This window comes from Leptinotarsa decemlineata, unplaced genomic scaffold (assembly GCF_025532065.1).
Source record: "Leptinotarsa decemlineata unplaced genomic scaffold, Ldec_3_MD MMD2_tig00001064_RagTag_RagTag, whole genome shotgun sequence".
Lineage (NCBI taxonomy): Eukaryota > Metazoa > Arthropoda > Insecta > Coleoptera > Chrysomelidae > Leptinotarsa > Leptinotarsa decemlineata.
In genome coordinates this window covers 4,217,315-4,238,731 of record NW_027412558.1, presented here as the reverse complement: position 1 = coordinate 4,238,731, position 21,417 = coordinate 4,217,315, and the positions used below count along the sequence as shown (strand labels likewise).

At 36.9% G+C, this 21,417-nt stretch overlaps 1 protein-coding gene across 1 annotated transcript in view; it reads left to right on the top strand.

The window, feature by feature from the left end:
• Gprk2 (G protein-coupled receptor kinase 2) overlaps nucleotides 1-21,417 on the top strand; it is a 138,873-nt gene that overhangs the window by 46,765 nt on the left and 70,691 nt on the right. Inside the window, exon 3 of the mRNA XM_023173242.2 lies at nucleotides 7,768-7,991. Coding sequence (XP_023029010.1) covers nucleotides 7,768-7,991 — 224 coding nt within the window. The remainder of the gene's footprint in view (nucleotides 1-7,767; nucleotides 7,992-21,417) is intronic.

Genomic DNA, 21,417 nt, shown 5'->3' with positions numbered 1-21,417 from the left:
AGGCCAAAGGAAGTTGGTAATCATCGACCTATGATGGTGCTGGACGTTGACAGTGATGATTTGGCCCACGTCGTTCTCAAAGAAATATGGACAAATGATGCCGTCAGCCCAAAATGTACACTAAACAGTGACTTTTCGAGATGCGTTGGACGCCCTTGGATCTTAGGTGGATTGGTATAGTTCCAAATCCAACCATTTTGTTTGTTCACATACCCATCATTCATTTCAGAAATGAGCCTCATCGCTGAAGATGATTTTTCTTTGAAAATTAGGGTCAGTTGCCAACTGCTCCATGCCCATTCAGCGAACACACGTCGTTGTCTATAGTCGTTTATCTTCAGTTCCTGGGTCAGTTGAATTTTGTACGTGTGCAGACACAAGTTACGACGCAAAATTCGACAAGTTGCGGTCTGCGAAAGGCCATTGTTCTTGTGAGCAACGAGAAATAGACTGCCTCGGATTCTCCTGCACACTCTCACAGATAGCGGCAAAGTTTTCGGCAGATCTTGCGTTTCGTAGACTCAGTAGACTCAAATTCCTCCATTACATTGCAAATAGTACTTTCGGTAGGCGATTATGGCGACCGTAAAATGGTCAGTCATTTTGATGAAACAGTTTTATTATTTGCACGTGTTGTTGAATGCTATATCTGCCAATAGTGATTTGGCAAAACAGACTGAATAAATGACAACCAATTTGACAGATATGGCTTCAACAAGATGGCCGTTATCAATTGTCAAAGTTCGGAAGTCCTTGTTGGAAGACCCGATAGATGCCGTTTGTATTTTTCATTTTTTAGTTTCATTCGCTGTTTGAAAGTCGCAAACAAGGCCTTTTTGACACACTTCTTCACCCCAAACAACGACACCCCTAACGACCTCGATGGAGAACTCGATGGCATGGGTTACATCTAGAACCACGTTAGCTATACTACTATTATATTCATTTTTTCATCCAAAATAGTGTGAGGATTTTGTTACGAATTCATGTGTTCGTTTGTCACTTGACATATTGTCCACTTTTGAGTTTCATTCGCTGTTTTCTTTGTGATCGATCAACATGACAGATACACAGAGTAGCCAACTCAGAAAAAATTATGTGCTCCAAATGAAATCCTTATTCAGAAATCAATCAGCATAATAGAAGCTCGATCCAAAATTATTCTCGCCTCCTAAAAATTCCTCCTTCCAAGTTCAAGTTCACAAATCTCTTCGTTGCCATAGATACTGCCAAGATTCCATTTCCCCATTCTCTGCAGTTAGTCAACCCTTCGAAGAAACTAATAACTTCCGCCTCTCCCGGAAACTCGATCCTACGTGGCGACTAGCTAACTCCACATACTTAACCGGGGTAGATTTCCCCCGAAAACTTCGCCAATATAAATGACAACTTATCGATTTCCGACGTTTCACGTCTCACGAATTTTTAGAGGGAGCTATTTTTCTCTCGGGAAAGTCCTTGAAAGTGATTACGCTTCGAAAGTCGTGCCAGGAAATTTCGTTTTCATTCGATTTATCAAGATCCTCAGGCTTATTCGCGGAATTGCTGCAGCTGATCCACACTCCGATACCGAGAGCGTGCCGAAACTTCGACATCACGTACGAGGAGTTTTGGATCAATCAGTTGTTTTTCATCGACGGACATGTTTCAGTCGGCCGGAAGTGTTGGCTATCCTTGGAGGCGATAGGATTCAAGGTTAATAGGTTTCTAGAGCATCCACGTGCCGATCTATTGAAACGGACAAGAATGAAGGTTTCACAAACGCTGGAATTCACTCGTGGACAATTGGTGTCAGGTGTGGGGTACTGAACAATGAAAGCTACTTAATTGTTTTTACTTCTCAACTGCTATAAGACAGTGTAATCTCAAGTGTTTATGAAATACCACGTGAGCTGAATTGAGTGTGATGCCAGTGAAAGAAGAAAAATATTGGTCCTACAACATGGTGTCAATTGGTGTCAGGTGTGGGGTACTAATCAATGAAAGATCCTGAACTGCTGTAGGACAGTGATATCTTTAGTGTTCATGAAATATTACGGGAGCTGAATTGAGGAGTGCCAGAGAAAGAGAAAATTGTTTCTACAATATGGTTACTCTAAATATCCGCCTTATTTTTACCTGTTGTAGATATTATGTGCCCTTTTCGAAAAACACTTGTAGCGGTTTTGTAAACTAATCAGTGAAAATTTCGCAGTAAAGTGCTAGTTGAATAAAAAAATAGTTAGTTTTATCAACAGAAAAAAAATTAATGGACTGACCCGTTACTTAATGAAAGTTTCGGTGGAAGCTACCGAGGAAGCTATAGTGTTAGGGAAACGCTTCTGGAAATTGAAATGTTTGTGAAAATTGTGTAATTATTATCATGAATGACGAAAAATCAAATTCTATTTGAAAATGAAAAGTTTTGGCAACGAAAAGTAAGGTTATTTCGAGTGCATAGCGAAGACATTATTCAAAGAATGCAATGAGATTGCTTGATTTGCTTTAAAAGGTAACTAAACGTGTACCGCACGGGAAAATCAACAGACAAGTTAAATATGGAAACAAGGGTTCTTGGCAAATTCGTAAGCTTAGATGCGTCACTCAGAATGGTTCATCCAGGTGTAAAAGTTCAATGAAAATGTGATCTGTTTTAACAGACTTTCAGAACATTTTGGAACTCGTCTATTTGGGGTCGAAAACATTCTAGAAATGGAAAACATGTGCTTCTCCGTTAAATGCTATTTCAACTGTTTTGATATCCATCCCAAATTCCAACACCTTGTCTACCTCGTATCACATTTTCCCCGTTTCCTCGCAAGGAATCCAGCCGATTACATTTCTTTCAGCACCAAAAATTACCCTCCATACCATGTTAAAGGAGACTCTCGCCTCCACCACTCATATTCATACGTTTTTACGTTGGAACAGATGCCAGAGCGAAAGATAAAAGGATAATTCGACGGGAAAGCAGATGTAGGCCAAAAGGCTTTAAAGGTTTTGCAATGCGGTGCTGGAGCGGTAAGTGATGGGAGTTTCGCTGCCCACGGTGCAACTTCGTGGGCAGAAAACGCCGTGTAATAGTTCACGCAGAGCCACAGAAAGTTGTGTAATTAGTGTACGGCTGTCGGTGAAATCCCGAACGTTCGGAGAGAAGTTTTAAATCCGCGGTTTCAGGTGGGTTTGTCGTGAATTCCTTTGACAAGTTGGAAAATGGAGTTGCCGCCTACGGTCGTTGTTGACTGTGTCGTCTGATTGTGATTGGAGACTTCGGGGAATTACTCGACACACAAGAGACTTCAATATTGAGTATTCTGGATGAGAACAGAGAAATATTTTTTCCAAGGAAAACTAAAAAATGTGGTGGCGTCTTTTGGGAAACATCAACGACACTATATAAAAACGCGATATCGTCAACGTTTATATAGTTTGAACGATACTCATCTCACCCAGAACTGAAAACTGTATGACTAATATCATCTATATTATTCAGAAACGTTCTTCGGAATCACTGAATCAGAATCGGCCGAAAATAACTACAGGGCTTCTCACCGGAGAGTGTCCATTCAAAGAACTCCTCAATGAAATAGCGATGTATACAATGAAGATCTCAGCTGCAGGCAACGCAGCTAACTCTTCATGTTTTGTATGAATGTGAAGCACTGGATAACAAAAGTTATGCATAGAAGAAACTGATAACCAATCAACAAAGGATCTATACGGATTGAGGAATGGAATAAGATTTTTCAAATTGGTGTCATAAAAAGATGAAAGGAAATGCAATGAGCTCATGAGAAAAAAAAACTGAACTCACTCTATCCCTTTTAACAAAAAACATATATGGACTAAGGCATGGAATAAGATTGGTCAAATTGGTGTCATAAAAATATGAAAGGAAACGCAATGAGCTCATGAGATAAAAAACTGAACTCACTCTAACTCATCCCTTTAAACAAAGAGCATATACGGATTGAGGCATGGAATAAGATTGGTCAAATTGGTGTCATAAAAATATGAAAGGAAACGCAATGAGCTTATGAGAAAAAAAACTGAACTCACTCTAACTCATCGCTTTAAACAAAGAACATATACGGATTAAGGCATGGAATAATATTGTTCAAATTGGTGTCATAAAAAAAAAGAAAGGAAACGCAATGAGCTCATGAAAAAAAAATCTGAACTCGCTCTACCTCATCCTTTTAAACAAAGAACATATACGGATTAAGGCATGAAATAATATTGTTCAAATTGGTGTCATAAAAAGATGATAGGAATCGCAATAAGCTCATGAGAAAAAACTGAACTCACTCTAACTCATCCCTTTAAACAAAACATATACGGATTAAAGCATGAAATAATAATGTTCAAATTGGTGTCAAAAAAACATGAAAGAATACACAATGAGCTCATGAGAAAAAATCTGAACTCACTGTAACTCATCCCTTTAAACAAAGAAAATATACAGGTTAAGGCATGAAATAATATTGTTCAAATTGGTGTCAAAAAAACATGAAAGAAAACGCAATGAGCTCATGAGAAAAAAATCTGAACTCACTCTAACTCATCCCTTTAAACAAAGAACATATACGGATTAAGGCATGGAATAATATTGTTCAAATTGTTGTCATGAAAAGATGAAAGGAAACGCAATGAGCTCATGAGAAATGGATGAGTAGCCGGAAAAGGTCTGAATTCACACTGACTCATCCCTTTGAACTCAAAAATCTATACATCTAGTACAGTAGAGACAAAACAGAAAATACTCGAATTCATCGCTGTTTCAATAGTACTACCATAATCGGTATTATTCATAACCGGCTTCTTGCATGTCTCGCTATCTTCTCTCAAGTGCCTTTCTCAAACCCCTTATTCATCATTCCAAACTAAACATTTATGTAATGCCAAATTGTCATTCACAGTTCAATAGATTTTACATCACGTCAAAACCCTTCCTCGAAGATTGTTAACGTCATAAGTCGGATGCGTCGTTATAGTGATTTTCGTAATCACATACTGTTATTTTGATTTAACGGTATTCAGATGACAATTGAAAAGTTAATATTAACAGCCTCCGTCCGTTTAGATTTTTTAACGGCCGGCGGCCGTTCAGAGCAACCATGTATGATCATCTGCCTTCAACAAAAACTTAGTTATTTCTTCTTCAGACAAAAGTTTTGCTTTCTTTGATGTGTATCCATCAGACTTTCGTCTCGAGAACAAAAATAATTTTATAAATAACATTTCTGTGGGTAATACTCTAATTTGGCGTACGATTTAAAAAACTAACCTTGAAAAGTCAATGTTGACATAAACTTTCGAAGCTACAACTTGGTTTGTTCTTTCCTCGGAATCAAAATGTAATCTTCCAGCGGGATTACAAAAGGTCTTGAACGACACACGGTCGATACGCAAATAACGGATTCGGTTGTTATACAATATTTAACCTCATCCGTTATTTGCTACATATTGTAACGATGTATTCGTTACTGTTATTTAAATGACATCTATGACATGTGACATCTATAAAGTGTTGTACAAAACTAATTTCTGAATTCCGTGTAAACCGGATATACCATCTTTGGTTCACAAGTAATGCGAAGATAGGTAATGAGAGGAAATGAAGGGAGGAAGATTTGAAAATAGAAAAAAGGGAAGAGATTTCTCTCTGGTAGAGATGAGAAGGTGGAAGAGCTCAATATTTTGGGGTTGTTTTTTGATGGAAACTGATCGTGGTGATGCTGGTAAATCTGAATATTTCGTGGTGATCACTGTAGATTCAAGTCAAAGCGATCGATATTCAATTCGTGGATGAATTGGGGTTTCAACGGATGCAAAGATTATAGTCCAGAGATTTTCCGCCGTGCTACGTAAGAAGACTCTTGTTCAAAACCATTCCCAACTACATCGATTTTCTGTAGTAGGAATTACAAACATAATAGGGACATGAAGATAATGCACTGTTCACGCAATAGTCTAACAGCCATATTTCATCAAGTCGAAGCATCCCTTGAATGTCGATATCCAATTCTCCTGAAGCTTTTCCCTGGGCCAGTGCCATTACCGTCGACATGAAAGTTCCAAGGGCGCTTCCAGAAATATCGAGGGATCAGCAATAAAAGAGGAAGGTTGTCAATAAAACTTATCAGCGGAAAGAATGCCACTGTACCATCCGAACTCGCTCAAACTCGGCCCTTTGAACCAGTGAACCAAAGAATCGATTAGCCGACTGGTGTGGTCAAGGCGCATCGAGGAGATTTATGTTTATATAAATTTGATCGGTTCTTATTGGACTTCCGAAGAATAACACCGGAAAGCGGATATTCTCTAACTTTTCTGTTATCTCGAGCCGTACTTTATCTCCCTAATACCGAACAATTTTGCCGAAGGGATGAAAAAGTTTGTTTCGAACAAATGGATGAGTTCAATATGCGTGGGGGAGACCTTCATATTTTTTATGGATTTTCACGTACGTGGGAGAAAAGTTGGGATATTGTAATTGGTTTGGAGTAGTTTAGATGTGGAAGAATTTAGAAACAGCTTAGTTGAGATGGATCGGTCCTGACATAGATAAAGTTATTCAGCTAAAAGAGTTTCATTACATAATATGTAATAAAAACACGAAAATTTTATAAAACTTTCATATTTTTTTATGTATTTTCACCTACATAGAGGATATTTTAACTGGTTTAGATGTGGACGAATTTGGAAACAGTTTAGTTGAAATGGATCGGTCCTGACATAGATAAAATTATTTATCTTAAAGAGTTTCATTACATGATATGTAATGAAAACACGAATTTTTTTATAAAACCTTCATATATTTCATGTATTTTCACCTACGTGAGAGAAAAGTTAGGATATTTTAACTGGTTTGGAGTGATTTAGATGTGGACGAATTTATAAACAGCTTAGTGGAGATGGATATTATATAATATGTAATAAAAATACGGAATTTTTATATAACCTACATATTTTTCATGGATTTTCACCCACGTGGGAGAAAAGTTAGAATATTGTTACTGGTTTGGATTGATTTAGATGTGGACGAATTTGGAAACAGCTTAGTTGAGATGGATCGGTTCTGACATAGATAAAATGTTTTTGCTAAAAGAGTTTCATTACATAATATGTAATAAAAACACGAAATTTTTATAAAATAGTTTGTTTTCCATTAGAATGGCAGGGAACACGACAAATCTCATGACATATAAACGAGATGAAGGATTATCTGAACTTAGGGCACAACTAAAGGTGGATCGACATTGTCGCTTATACTATATTATAGCAACATCCACTACTTCAAATGTATTTGATAAAGAGCGAGGTAAATAGTTTTGTCAATGATTCGATTTCTAATTTTGTATGTAAACTTTCACAACTCAAAGTAACTATTGTCAAAGCTATTTTCCAATTTTTTTTGTTCGTCGTCTGTAGGTTTTCATGTTTGACATTTCGTATACATCTGCAATAGACATTATTAAAGCGATGAGTTTGTTGAGTCACACAATGTCTTTGATGTAGATAAGAAAAAAATATAGCAATGAATAGAACCTCGCGGAATCCCCCCTTCTTCTTCTACCTTTTTTCAGTAGAAATTCGTTATGGAGTATGCATTCTTTTTCCATCTAATGGCGCAAGGTAAGGTGATTGTGCTGGATTTTTGACCGTGGCCGTTGTGACCAATAACGTCGACTATTCAATTTAATTTTTTAAATTTGTGAAAATTGTTTCATTATTATCATGTACAATTTCGATATTTGTTCTCAAGGTTTTTGTCTTCTTCAACAGATGTGCGTTACGAGTATGTGGTGGACCATCAACCTATTGGAAAACTCCTCTTCGACCAGTGGTGCGAACACAAGGGTCCGGCTTACCACCGCTGCCTCAAATTCCTCGACGCCGCCAAAAGATATGAAGTCGAGAACGACGAACAGAGGCTCGAGCTGGCAAACATCATCAAGAAGGAGTTTTTGGTCGGACAGGAGGGACAAGAGGGGATTTCTCTACCAGAGGTTGGTGTACTCTTTCATTTAATAAATAGTATAAATATTATACAAATATGGGGTAGGGAAGTGATCTCGGAAGGAGCTGTGTCAGCTCGACGTAAAGACCCCAAAAATAATGCATCTGGATATGAATTTACATACCAAATCGACCATTCCATTGTTATAATTCACCGATATCAGAGAAGTCGTGAACTTTTGAGTTTGGAATGTCTACATAACTGAATGGAGGTTCTGAAGTTATCAGGAGTTCGTATTCCCCTCCCTGCTTGGTCTATAATCAAACGAGAGCAGGAGTTTGAACATTTCTTTTCAAGTCCGAAGTGGACTCGGGAGCACCTGTATCCACTCGACGTAAATACCCCAAAAATAAAGCATCTAGCTAGGAATCTACATCCTAAATCATCCGTTCCGTTGTAATCATTCCCATTCCCGAATATAAAAGAAGTCCTGGACTTTTGAGTTTGGAATGTCTACATAACTGAATGGAGCTTCTGAAGTTATCAGGAGTTCGTATTCCCCTCCCTGGTTGGTCTACAATCAAGCGAGAGCAGGAATTTGAGCAAGCACGAGCGGTTGATGAAGTGGACTCGGGAGGAGCTGTACCCACTCGACGACTATACCCCAAAAATAATGCATCTAGCTAGGACTTTACATCCCAAATGACTGTGAAGTCATCAGGAGTTTGTATTCGCTTCTCTGCTTGGTCTACAATCAAGCGATAGCAGGAGTTTGAGCATTTATTGTCAAACTCGAGTGGTTGATGAACTTCGTTCATTTATCGACACTGAAAAAGGTAATTACAACTCTTTCACCGAATTCAAACCAGTTCAGCATAAAGCCCACGTGCAGACGTCAGAGATCACTTTACCATTGCGGCTACCCAAAGATAGATTGATGGGCAGCACAGGCATTCTTCAATAACAAAAACCTTATCTCATCTTCGCTTTCCACAGTGGGTCTAAATGATAAATCGAGGCATTCATCATGGCCTGCTAAGATGGTGTCCTAAAAATCTTGGTCTATTGTAGTCACGAGATGGGTATAGAGGTTCTGGATATAAAGTGCATAGCCTGCCGGTCAAATAATAATAATAATGACAGTGAAACGAATATTGTCTTGGATTTTCTCTTGGAACCCTCTGGACTCTATCAAGACCAATTTGTTAAAATGGTTGGGTTGATTATTGGAGTCTTCAGTGAAATAATGCTTCCCCTATTCACGAACTAGTTGAACTGGAACCTTTGTCGTTGAATAAATCCAAAACGAGTACAGTCAACCAAATTTCCTAAAGACGCCAACAAGCACAAGTTTAAAGTACCTGAAATCTCGTCCCTCCATGAAAATTTTGGTTGCAAAACCGTATGAATCGCAATTTTTCAATGAACAACGATAAGTTAGATTTTGATGTGATATTTAGATTTGGTAGCACAACAAATCAAAATGTTGCAACCAACGAAATTAACTTTCAGGTGAAGCAGATCATATTAGGAGTGCCTCACGATTATGTACTGGGCCCAATATTATTAATTATTCGTCCCAGTAATTTCAAATAAGTCTGATGACACTGTTCCAGATGAATATAATGATGTCTGGTAGTCTGAAATAACCAAGTGTTCCATTGTTAACCAAGCGGTAGACCATTCTTGCGAGACCCCTCCTAATTGGACAGGGCCGTACGTGCCCCATTTACTTTTCTATAAATTTTCAATTGTTCTCTGTCCGTAACAATAATAATTTTAAATACGCCTTACAGCATTCATAAGGTCGTTTTAGTTTGGAGCATATATAACATTAAAAAATCAATGAAATAAATGTGATTTTTACATCATCACACTCATTGAAAAACACGTATCGTACCAATAAGTATATATTATTCAATTCTAATCAATTTTGCAATAACAATTCATGACAATTTCAATAACCCGATAAGGTTATTTTTTGTTTATGAAAACGTCAAAAACTGTCAGTACGACAGTGAACATCATCGTTCAGTTAGAATATTCTCATTCAGTTTTCGGTTTTACTAGTAGAAAGGTACCACGTCAACAATTTCTAAAATGGTCAATTCTCGTCCATTGGAAGAAAAAATTGAAGCGATTTTTATTTACAGTGCGTCGCGTAACTTTCACTAGACCGAAAGAATTTTCAATGAACGTTTTCCGAATCGTCCTATCTGTAGAAAATATTTGAGGGAACTTGTATCCAAATTCACAGCTTGTCACGCCTTTTATTTATCGTGGACCACTTAAGTCAATTCGTAAACGATTTCTCGTTGTTCCACAACTTGGCGTGAGGCTGGCTACTAGGGATTAGAGAAAGAGCATAGTTCCCAGGGTAGGCCGCCAGCTTTTAAACAGTGAAGAAGGGCATGGGTAAGATGGAGGGTAGAGCGCCACCCGCTTTATCAACCCTGGAGCTTATATAGCATACAAAACAAAACGGGAAATTAATTCTAAACGGTAACAAATTGAATCAAACTCGAACCCAGTTAAAATATTTATAATTCCTTTCCCTAACATCTACACCTTTCTCAGTTGGTTGCAAACTTGTCAACAAATCCTCTGGTTTACCTGTCAGTTCATAAATTTTATCAACCTTTCATCAACGGTTACTATAGGACTCTCCCTACAATACTGGCAGGAAGCCTTGAGCTCCCGAGGCCACAAAGTGTCAAATATGAGAAGATATTACTTTCCTAATTATATGATGGAATCGGCTAATTGTAAACAATACCAAAATGTTTATAAGATATAAATTATATTAGGTACACCTATAGCACAAATGTTTCAATTCTAAGGGGGCGGTAATGAACCCAGGCTCCCCAAAGAAGAAAGGAGGATGTCTCTTCAATACTTGAGACGTTGCTGTTTTAAAGTTATACTTTACCTTAGATATAGATATATCGCCAGCTTACAGTAGGTTGAGGGAATGCATTCATCTACATATGCATAACAGCATATATCTTACACTAATATGTTTTCCCCTTTTGGGCAGGTTTGAGGAACATATATCTTTGTTGAGATAATAAATCAAGCATCAAAAACCTAGTCACTGATAAGTTATTCGTCCCTATCTTAATAACTAAGTTTATCTGTGTGCGTCTCCCTCGAGGTGGCTTGAAGAACAAGAATGGTCTTAGAATTCCGAACTTAGGTCTGCAGTGTTCTGTCGGTACCACAATTGTGATCGGCTCAACAGCGGGTAACTACTAACTACTGCTACTACTGTACTAAGCATTCATGCAAGGATGTCTAGTCTAACAGAAATACTAATATGAGGAAATGGTATCCAGATAAAAGAAGGCCTAAAATGAAACAATTCATATTAGATGGTAACGGTTCACTGGAAGTGATGTCCAGGACGATACGTCTGGACAGAATGATCAAGCTCATTCTCTGAATGTATGAGTTGTCTCGTTGATAAATACCAACTCACCTTTGATGTCGTGTAGCCTATAGGTTTACTTTTGCCCCAAGAAGCCAAGATTCAAATCAGTAAGATTCGTTTCTCCGTAAGAAATTGAATCCAACAAGTGAGTTGTTGTTTACCAGCATCCAAATGCCAAGAATAAAACGATTTCCTATTCTTATAGAAGATGATCTTACTTTGTTAATCCGAAAAATCGAGAAGTTTGGACAAAAATTCCAAAACTAGCAAAATGGCTACCAAAAGTACCACAAAAAATTTTGAATCCCGGCGGCAAGACATTCATGGAACCGAAGTCACAGAACACCCTCACTACACAATTCACCGTACAGAGCACAGAACCCTTAGATGATTCGAATATATGTTCGAATATAACTAATGCGTTCGATATATCCTTGTATAGTTGTTAATCAGTAAATGAGAACTAAACAAATGACGAGGTATTAAAATATCCCAAAACCTTCATGGAAGTATTAATTTCAGGTTTAAATAGTCGTTGACCTCAAAACAGAACAAATGACAAAATAAAACCGTAACAAGCTACCGGTAGTGTACATAACAAAAAGCCCCCAGGTCATCCGTCCATTCCAGAAAAACAGCTAGTGCAAATAATTGGTGAGATGGTAGTAAATCCCTAACAGTCTACTTATTCCGTCGCGAATGTTTGTGAGGTGTCTCCTTCTACTGTGTGGAGACTTTTGAAGAGGAATGGGTATCATCCATACAAAATTAACATGATACACGAATTAACTGAAGGTGACCCTGATCGAAGAACGAAATTCTGCAAAGTCATGACGGAAGTCATTGCAAGGCATCCCACCTATCTTCACAATATTTGTTTCAGTGACGAATGTACTTTTTTTTACGGCAATGTTCACAGACAAAATTGCCGTTATTGGTGTGACACCAACCCTCACATTTTCGGGAAACATACCCAATATCCAAAAAGTTTCATCTGTCAATTTCACTTAAAAATAACGTACTCATACATTAATTTCAATATCCCAAATTTCAATTTTTTGAGTTGACCCGTTCAAAAAATAAAAGGGGGGGCATTAAAGAAAAGCACTGTATAATTGCTCTGGCGACACTCGAAATATCTTTGCAGACATATTAGTCGCTATGGCTAAAATAAACAGACCATTAGACAGATTTCTATGAATTTTACAAATATCTTCTAAAGTATTAAAGTGTTTTCAAAATACCTGTGAGTAACGTTTTAATTGCCTGTTCACGTAATCAACTCATTAGGGCCCTCAAACATGTTTCTATCAGGCCATAACACTGCATTATTTCTTTCACGCATTCAGTAATCGCCATTGACTCAGCGGAAATATTCGTAGATAATTCAAAAAGTTTAGATACGAGTATTTTTCGTCCGTTTTTTAACGTAGTATTAACTACGGCCGGTCCATAAATGAATAATCACAATAGAACATTGTATGAAATGATCCATGTTATTTTCCACTTCGTCTCTGCTCATATTGTTCAATAAGAACGGTTATGTGTTCAGCCATTAATGTTTTCTGTTATCCGTGCGAAGTCGTGACGGAGGTTCTTCTCGAATGAATCTGGCCTAATTTAAAACGCAGCCTGATCCCTTTGAGATAAAAAAATTACTACATATTGTTCTTTCATAGCGCCACAGAAAAGTCCGCGATGGCATGTGTATTATCATTTAAGGATAGCTTGCTACACCCATTTCATTGTTCATTTAGTGCTTTTCTTTAATATCCCCCCTTATATTTTTGAAAGGGTCAACTCAAAAAATTGAAATTTGGGATAATGAAATTAATGCATGAATACTTTATTTTGAAATAAAACTGACAGATGAGACTTTCAAGATGGCGACTGGACGCCATCTGGGAATAAAATTAAATGGAAAGCGGGGTTTTGTGGCACATCTTTTTGAAGCTCTTGGCAAATGCTTTGCAACCCTAGAATGTAATGTCAATATCTTCAACTACTACAAAATGGCGGAACTTTTAATAATTGCCTGAATACATTGACATTTAACTACATAGGAAGAGGTGATAAGCTTGAGGTCAGTTAAGATGTTCGAAATTGTTGCCTTGAACTTCTTGACATAGAACAGCCTATCCGATATTTCACGCCGAACATTTTCGAATACAGTAACGTCAATGTATCTACAAATATTTATTATTCTCTGCCGTATATTCAATATTGAAGCAGGTTCAGTTTCGTATACCTTTTGCTTCAAATAGCCCCGTAAAAAAGTCCAAAGATGTCAAATCTGGCGAGCGGGCTGGCCATTCTGTAGGACCTCGACGGTCAATTCAACGACCGATCCAAATAGTTTTTGTACTTGTCTGCAAACATTAATTTTTTTCTGGATATTGGGTATGTGTTTCCCGGAAAACGTGAGGGTTGGTGTCACTCCAATAACGGCAATTTTGTCTGTGAACATTGCCGTTTGAAAAAATGTACATTCTTCACTGAAACAAATATTGTGGAGATAGGTAGGATGCTTTGCAATGGTTTCCGTCATGATTTCGCAGAATTCTGTTCTTCGATCAGGGTCATCTTTAGTTAATTTGTGTACCATTTTAATTTTGTATAGATGAATTTTTTTCTTCCAAAGGACAGGAGTTGACCATTTTAGATATTGTTGACGTGGTACCTTTCTACTAGTAAAATCGAAAACTAAATGAGAATATTCTAACTGAACAATGATGTTCATTGTCGTACTGACAATTTTTGTTGTTTTTATAAACAAAAAATAACTCACGTATTCCAAAAACAATTTATTGTGAGATTTTCACTAAATTGTTTTACAAAAACGCAACACGTGTTTCGCCATACAATGGCTTCATCTGGCGTGTCTTTCAACTAATTCTACACATTCCATACTAAATATATATATAGTTTATGGAGTACCTGAAATCAAAGTACCTGTAAACGAAGTACCTGGATTTTAAGTAGCTGATATTTTACCTGAGTTTCTAACGAATTAAATTACCTGCACTTATGTACCATTTTCACATTTGAAAAAATATATTCAGTAACGGAGAGTTATTGAGTTCTAATTGATCATTCAGTAAATTACCCGAATTCCTGAATCTATTGATTTCTAAACATTCTAGAAGATTAAGTTTCAAACTCTTTTCTTCTAAATGTAACACCTCGTACTCATGATTGAACTCATGTCCTTCTGCTAAAAGATGGTTTGCAAATGTGGAATTGGTCTTTCTATTTACAAAACTACTCCTATGTTCTTTCATTCGTTGGAAAAATGTTCTTCCTGTTTAGCCAATATACAGTTTTGGACAAGAGCCACAAGTCAGCTTATATATAACTTAACAATATATAACTTAACAAACCTTTTCGGGTTGTTGGAATTGCCAACAAAAAAAGGATATTTCTAGAAATATCGATATTAATGTGTTTGTCTTCAGGAAATTGTTAAATGTTCCGCCATTTTGTAGTAGGTGAAGATATTGACTTCATATTCTAGAGTTGTGAGGTATTCATCAGGAGCTTCAAAATGATGTGTTACAAGACCCCCTTTTCCTTTTAATTTTTTTCCCGTATATATAGGATCTTTCAACTAGGACTCCAGTAATATTCATTACTACACCATAGGTTCCAAACAGTGCATCAAAAGGACAATTGATAACAGCTATTTCGTTGAAGCTACATCTGTCAAATTAGTTGTCATTCATTCAGTATGTTTTCCCAAATCACCATGTACGGATATAGCATTCAACAACACCTGGAAATAATAAAATTGTTTTATCAAAATGGCTGTTCTATTCGGACAACGTACCGCGCGCTTCGCCCATTTTACAATCGCCATAATCGTCGTACCTTAAGGACTATTCGCAATGTGGTGGATAAAATTGAGTCCATTGGTTCACTAAAAGTTCGACTAACACTCGTACGTCGACGAAACGCAAGATCTGCTGAAAACATCGTCGCTGTCTGTCGATTTTGCGTCGCTCACAAGAACTCGGCCTTTCGGAGACCACAACTTGGCAAATTTTGCGTCGTGACTTGATCCTGCAATTCAACTGACCCAGGAACTGAAGATAAGTGACCATAGACCACGACGTGTACTCGATGGTGTGGAATCTGGAACATATTGTTCTCTCATAGGGCTACAGAATAGTCCGCGATGGCATATGTCATATCTTTCAAGGATAGCTTACTGTTTGTACCTATTTCATTTTAAAAGAATGGTGTCGTGAAACACAAGTATTGCACTTCTGGTGATTTAGAAAGTTATTTTTCAATGAGGTCAGTTAATCAAATCGTCTATATTAAAATCATACACACATCTGAGATTTCGAACAATTCCACAACACAAATTTCCGAAACACAAAAACTTGATCCCGCATATTCGAAGTAATATTCCTACAAGATAATTAAGTTGCTCAAGTTGAGATGGGTCGTGGAGACGTTTTTGTCGCCTTCAACAACCACAAGTTTTCGATTAGTGAACTTTCCCCGCAAGTGGCTACACAAAGGGTTGGGAATCGTCGACAAAAAAAAAACACGGTTGTTTATTCAGATAAAGAAGTTGTTGCCGAAGGGAAATTCCTAATGACTATCTGTAACAGGTAGATTCACTCAACCGTATGAGTTTTTTAACAACGAATATTAATAGTTGTGGTTAGGATAGGAGTAATATCTATTATATAGCGGGATTTTCAACTTGCATCCTGCATAGAGAATAATCACCTATCCGGTTAATATTCATATCAAAATGAATGATATAGGACGAATCCGTATACAGGGTGGGCCATCGAAAACTTGACATGGGGGTTTTGGATACTAATCTTGCAAATCCGAAAAAACGCTCAGATAGGTCGATTTTTATTGAGACGGGGACAATTTTTTCCCCATTTACGTCGTCACTTCAACCCCGGAGCAGAGGGGTGGACAACCCTTGGAATTTTAATGGGAAATAGGGGGCGACTTGCACATTGTTTGAAAGATCTTGGAATTCTCTAAACAATGGTGTACATTTTTTCAAATTTGGACGTATTCAAAAGAGTTCTTTCCGATTATTAACTTTTTCAATATTGTTAATAGCAACAAATTGTTGTACGCTACTGCTTGGTTGGAATGTATTTGGAACTCAATCATTTGTTTCTTACGCTACTTTTTTATTAATTTTTTAGTTCTTCTCTGATAAGAGGACTATTGATCTTTTCACAAGCTATCTCTTTGACAGAAAGCAATACGTAGAACGTGAAGGTTTTCAGTCCTCTTTGTACACACCTAGCTCAGGGGTACCACAATGCTCGAACTTGGGGCCTCTTTTATTTCTGCTTTTCATTGATGACCTGGCGAAAATGATGAACTGCCCAAAACTTCTTTACGCTGATGATCTAAAGCTATACAAAGTAATTGACAATTATGAAGACTGCTTGATTTTACGAAATGAAATCGATTTAGTACTAGACTAGTGTTCCAAGAACCTTTTACGTTTGAACATATCAAAATGTAACATTTTATCATTTTCTTGAAAAAAGAATTTAATGAAATTTTCTTATGTTATGACAACATTCCAGTTAGTCGAGTAAATGAGATGACGGATCTTGGAATCACTTTTGATTATAAATTCACTTCCACTTCCCAAATAGACCAGGCTATTTCATCAGCGATTCGAATGTTGGGCTTTATTATAACCAGAGAGTGCAAGAATATAAATACGATTGTAACACTGTTTAATTCCTATGCGAGGTCCAAACTAGAATACGGCGTGTTAATATGGTATCCAATTTACAATTGCCACATACATCATATTGATGCTGTTCAAAAATTTTTTTTTAAATATCTGTCTTTCAAGGTTACAGGAATATATCCTCAGAGGGGAACCGTCTATTCTATCCTTCTGAATCAATTTAATGTAATAACTCTGAATACACGACGACTTTTTGTCACAATCTCCGTTCTTCACAAACTGCTAAACAATAAGATCTCGTGTGCCCCTCTTTTACAAATGATCAACTTCCGCACCCCACGCCTTAATTCCAGATACCAAACGACATTTTACTGTGATCTTGTCAGAACAAGTAACAGTTTGGAAGCACCAGTGTCAATACTTTGTAACAAATATAATTCAATATGTGATATGTGCGATATTAATTTTTAACTAAGTATACTGTTTTACATATATTTTCATCAACACCTTTGTACATTTCCTGTAATTGGGTGAATGCCTGTTGGAAATAAAGTGCTATCAATCAATCAATCAATCAATTACAATTGAGAAATGGTTAAAAATGCTGTTTCTGTTTCTTATTTTTATGTTAAAAGTGGTATCTACATTATTACTAGTAGTGAGTGCCGTAAAGTGTTGCTAAAGAAACAATGGTTTACACAAATGAACTGTACTATGGAAATAGACGTTATGCTGCGAGAGCCACTGAACTGTTCAATCAACGACATGGAAAGAATGTATTGCAACAGTATATTTTCGATTCAATTGCAAAATTTCGCGCAACTGGATCTGTACCAAATAAAAACCACCAGTAACAAATGAGGCAACACAAGTGGCAATTCTGGGCCATGTTGAGCTTGACCATACTTTGAGCACAAGAAAGATAGCATTTGTTTCCGAGGTGTCACGAATTAACATTCGGCGTATTTTAAAAATCCATAAAATGCATCCTTACAAGATTAAATTAACGCAAGAACTGAATGAAGATGATTTCGATCGACGCTTGCAATTTTGCGTATTGGTTAGTGAACGAGCGGTGGAGAATCTACATTTTATTTTCAACATTTGCTTCAGTGATGAATGTTCTTTTTTTTTCTAAATGGCACAGTTAATCGCCATAAATGTCGCTATTGGGCTGATTCAAATGAAGTGCTTACTCAACGTCCACAAAAATTAAATGTTGGCCAATTGTTTTTAGAAGGTAAGTTAACCGAACAAATGTATCTGGAGCTTCTGGAAGATACTATTAATCCTCATCTCACTGATATCATTGAAAATGATCACAGTTATCAGGAGGATCTGTTAATATTTCAACAAGATGGGGCTCCTCCGCACTATGCTCTGCCTGTTCGGCAGTATTTAGATCAGACTTTTCCGGATCACTGGATTGGGAGGCGGGGCACTATCGAATGGTCACCACGATCACCAGACCTTTCGCCGTTAGATTTCTTTCTGTCATTTGAAAAGCACAATTTACTGTAATCCTCCTGCATCACTCGAAGATTAACACACATGAATCACAAATGAATTTCGTCAAATCACTCCAGAAATGCTCCACAATGTTCGAGAACGTTTCCGGCAGAATCTCTATTATTGCGTGGAAGCTGGAGGTGTCCATTTTGAGCATATGCTAACATGAGAATAAAGTAAGTAACTTCAACCCTAAATTTTATATGGTTCGTCCAAATCAAGAAAAATGTATACCGTTGTCAAGATCTTTCAAACGATGTGTGATTCGCCCCAGTTCCCTATTAAAATTCCAAGGGTTGTTTACCCCTCTGCTCCGGGGTTGAAGTGACAACGCTGTAAATGAAGAGAAAAATGTCCCTCTCCCAATAAAAATCGACCTGTCTGAGCGTTTTTTGGGATTTGCAAGATTAGTACCCAAAACCCCCTCAAGTTATTGATGGCCCACCCTGTATATAAAATAGTTCACTTGAAGGATATTTTGCTAAGAGTTAATGTCAAAAGTCGGAATCCAAATGAAAAAAGTAAGGAAGTGAGTCGGGAAGTGTATTTTCTTGAGTAGGGGTAAATAAAAAAAAATAAGAATAGCTATAGAGAAAGAATGATAGAAATGAGACATATGAGAATAATCGACTCTCCAGTGATTGAAAGTGGCCATTATTTTCGGGCGTTAAAGATGATATTAGGAAACATCCAACGCCAACATAAGAAGAGCAGTCAGGCAATACAAATTAAATCTATTGTAACAACCAGTTAAGAAAAGCAGGAATTAAAAAGAATACAAAAAATCATGGAAAGGAAACGTAATACAAAGCAGAGGTAAAAGAGACACAGGAAACAAGTGTATTGAGTTCAAAGAAACCAGAAACCAAAAGAAGATCAAATGAAGACAAAAATGTGAACAAAACTTATACCTGAAAGATACGAAAAGCTACGGGAAGTATAGAGAATAACGGAAACAATTTGAGAATAAAAAGAGAAGTAGAGATAGTGAAAATAGTGAAAACTAACAAATATCCAAGATGAAGAGAAAGATGTCATGGAAGACGATAGAAATAAAAGCACGATTTTCAAAACGTTTTGTATCAAAGCCCCCGCAAAGTCTCACCGCATCCCGAACAATATATTGCAAAATTGACAAATTTTTAAGATTTATATGAAATAGAAACATCGATTTATGTTCCTCTTGACCGATTAAACAAATGTAGTGCATTTAATTGCTGTAAAACTATGTAAACTAGTTCAGGACTCGCAATGTACACTATTCGCGGATGATTTTAAATTATGACCAAAATTATAAACAGAGCATATAGAATGCTTGGAGCTTCATTATTAGGAACTCATAAATTCACAAAAATATGCACATTACTAACACTTTATAATGGATAGCAAATTTGAACCTTAGTTTTAGTCATCGTATCATCGAATAGACCCACTCACTATTGCTTAACCATATTGAGAATAGATATTTAATTAGTTTTCAATATTGTAGTCGATTATCGGAGCTGCTTGTTCTGTAGATTACCTAATAAATTAAATTAAAAAAAAATGAACGCTGCCTATTCTTCATATCTTTCATCATCATCATCATGAGAAAAATTATCTAAAGCATATATTACTTAATCACAATGAAAATTTTGAAAATGAAACTTTACCTTCATGGAATTGGCCGCGGTGGTAGTGCGCCCGACTCACGATCGGAAGGCCGTGGGTTCGATTCCCGCCTCGACCAGATATTTTTCTCGGGGGAATTTATCTGGTTGGAGAGGGGCTGATTCTCCAACCGTGTTAGGAACCACACGTTCAAAGGTAAGACCTCGTTAGTTCTTAGCTCGCACAAGTTTCTCAACTTCTGAGAGTTGTCGTTCGTATGGGGGCGACAGCTGATTAACGGAAAAACAGATTTTAAAACAGATTTAACATTTTTGGTAACTATCACAATTTCAGATATTCCAATGAGGTACTCGATGGAATACCAGTAACTTTTTCGGGTGAATAACATTTGATCTTCCCACGACGTCCCTAAAATCTCCAAGGTGACATAATCACCCATTACATTTACCTGTCCAGAGCATAGTCTCGTTTCGAAGATTATCATAGCTTACCGTATAAGCAGAATTTCCATCAGTCGCTACTGAAATGGAAATGTTAGCTTTCTCCAACTTCGGACTCTTTTTTCCAGGGTTGCCAGCCTGTCAGTAATTCCTGGAATTGCAGAAATTTCATCACCTTGCTGTTATCCATAAATAATAACGATTTTCTGAAAATTTGTTAGAAATCAGTAGTCACTACCAACTTTAGTTGGTATATATATATATATATACATATATATATATATATATATATATATATATATATATATATATATATATATATATATATATATATATAAAATCGAAAAAGGTTAATGCAGTCAAGCTGCTGGAAAATAATTCCATGGAAATCAAAAGATGAATAGATAAGTATTATTTTGATCATTCCCATATTGATTTCAATTTAAGAGCCACCGGTAGACAACTGTTTCTGCTTGTTGGGCATCGTCAGTACCGGGCAGGCGTTCCTCGATTTACGACAAAATGTGAATAACCTAGAAAACTACTTGATAAGAATAACTGTATAAACGCAAGCGGGGCAAGTTTGTTTTGCAAGTTTTTATGTCATGATTGGTCAATCAAATCGAAGTGATGATAATACAATATTATAATTTTTTTACAAAAGGCTCAACTTGATACTAGTGAGGATGGCCGTGTCGAAAATAATGAGACATTTAAACAATTGAAACATGTCAATAAAATAAAACTAGTCACTACATTAAAAGAATTTGTCTCCTCTCTGATGTAAGGAAGATTA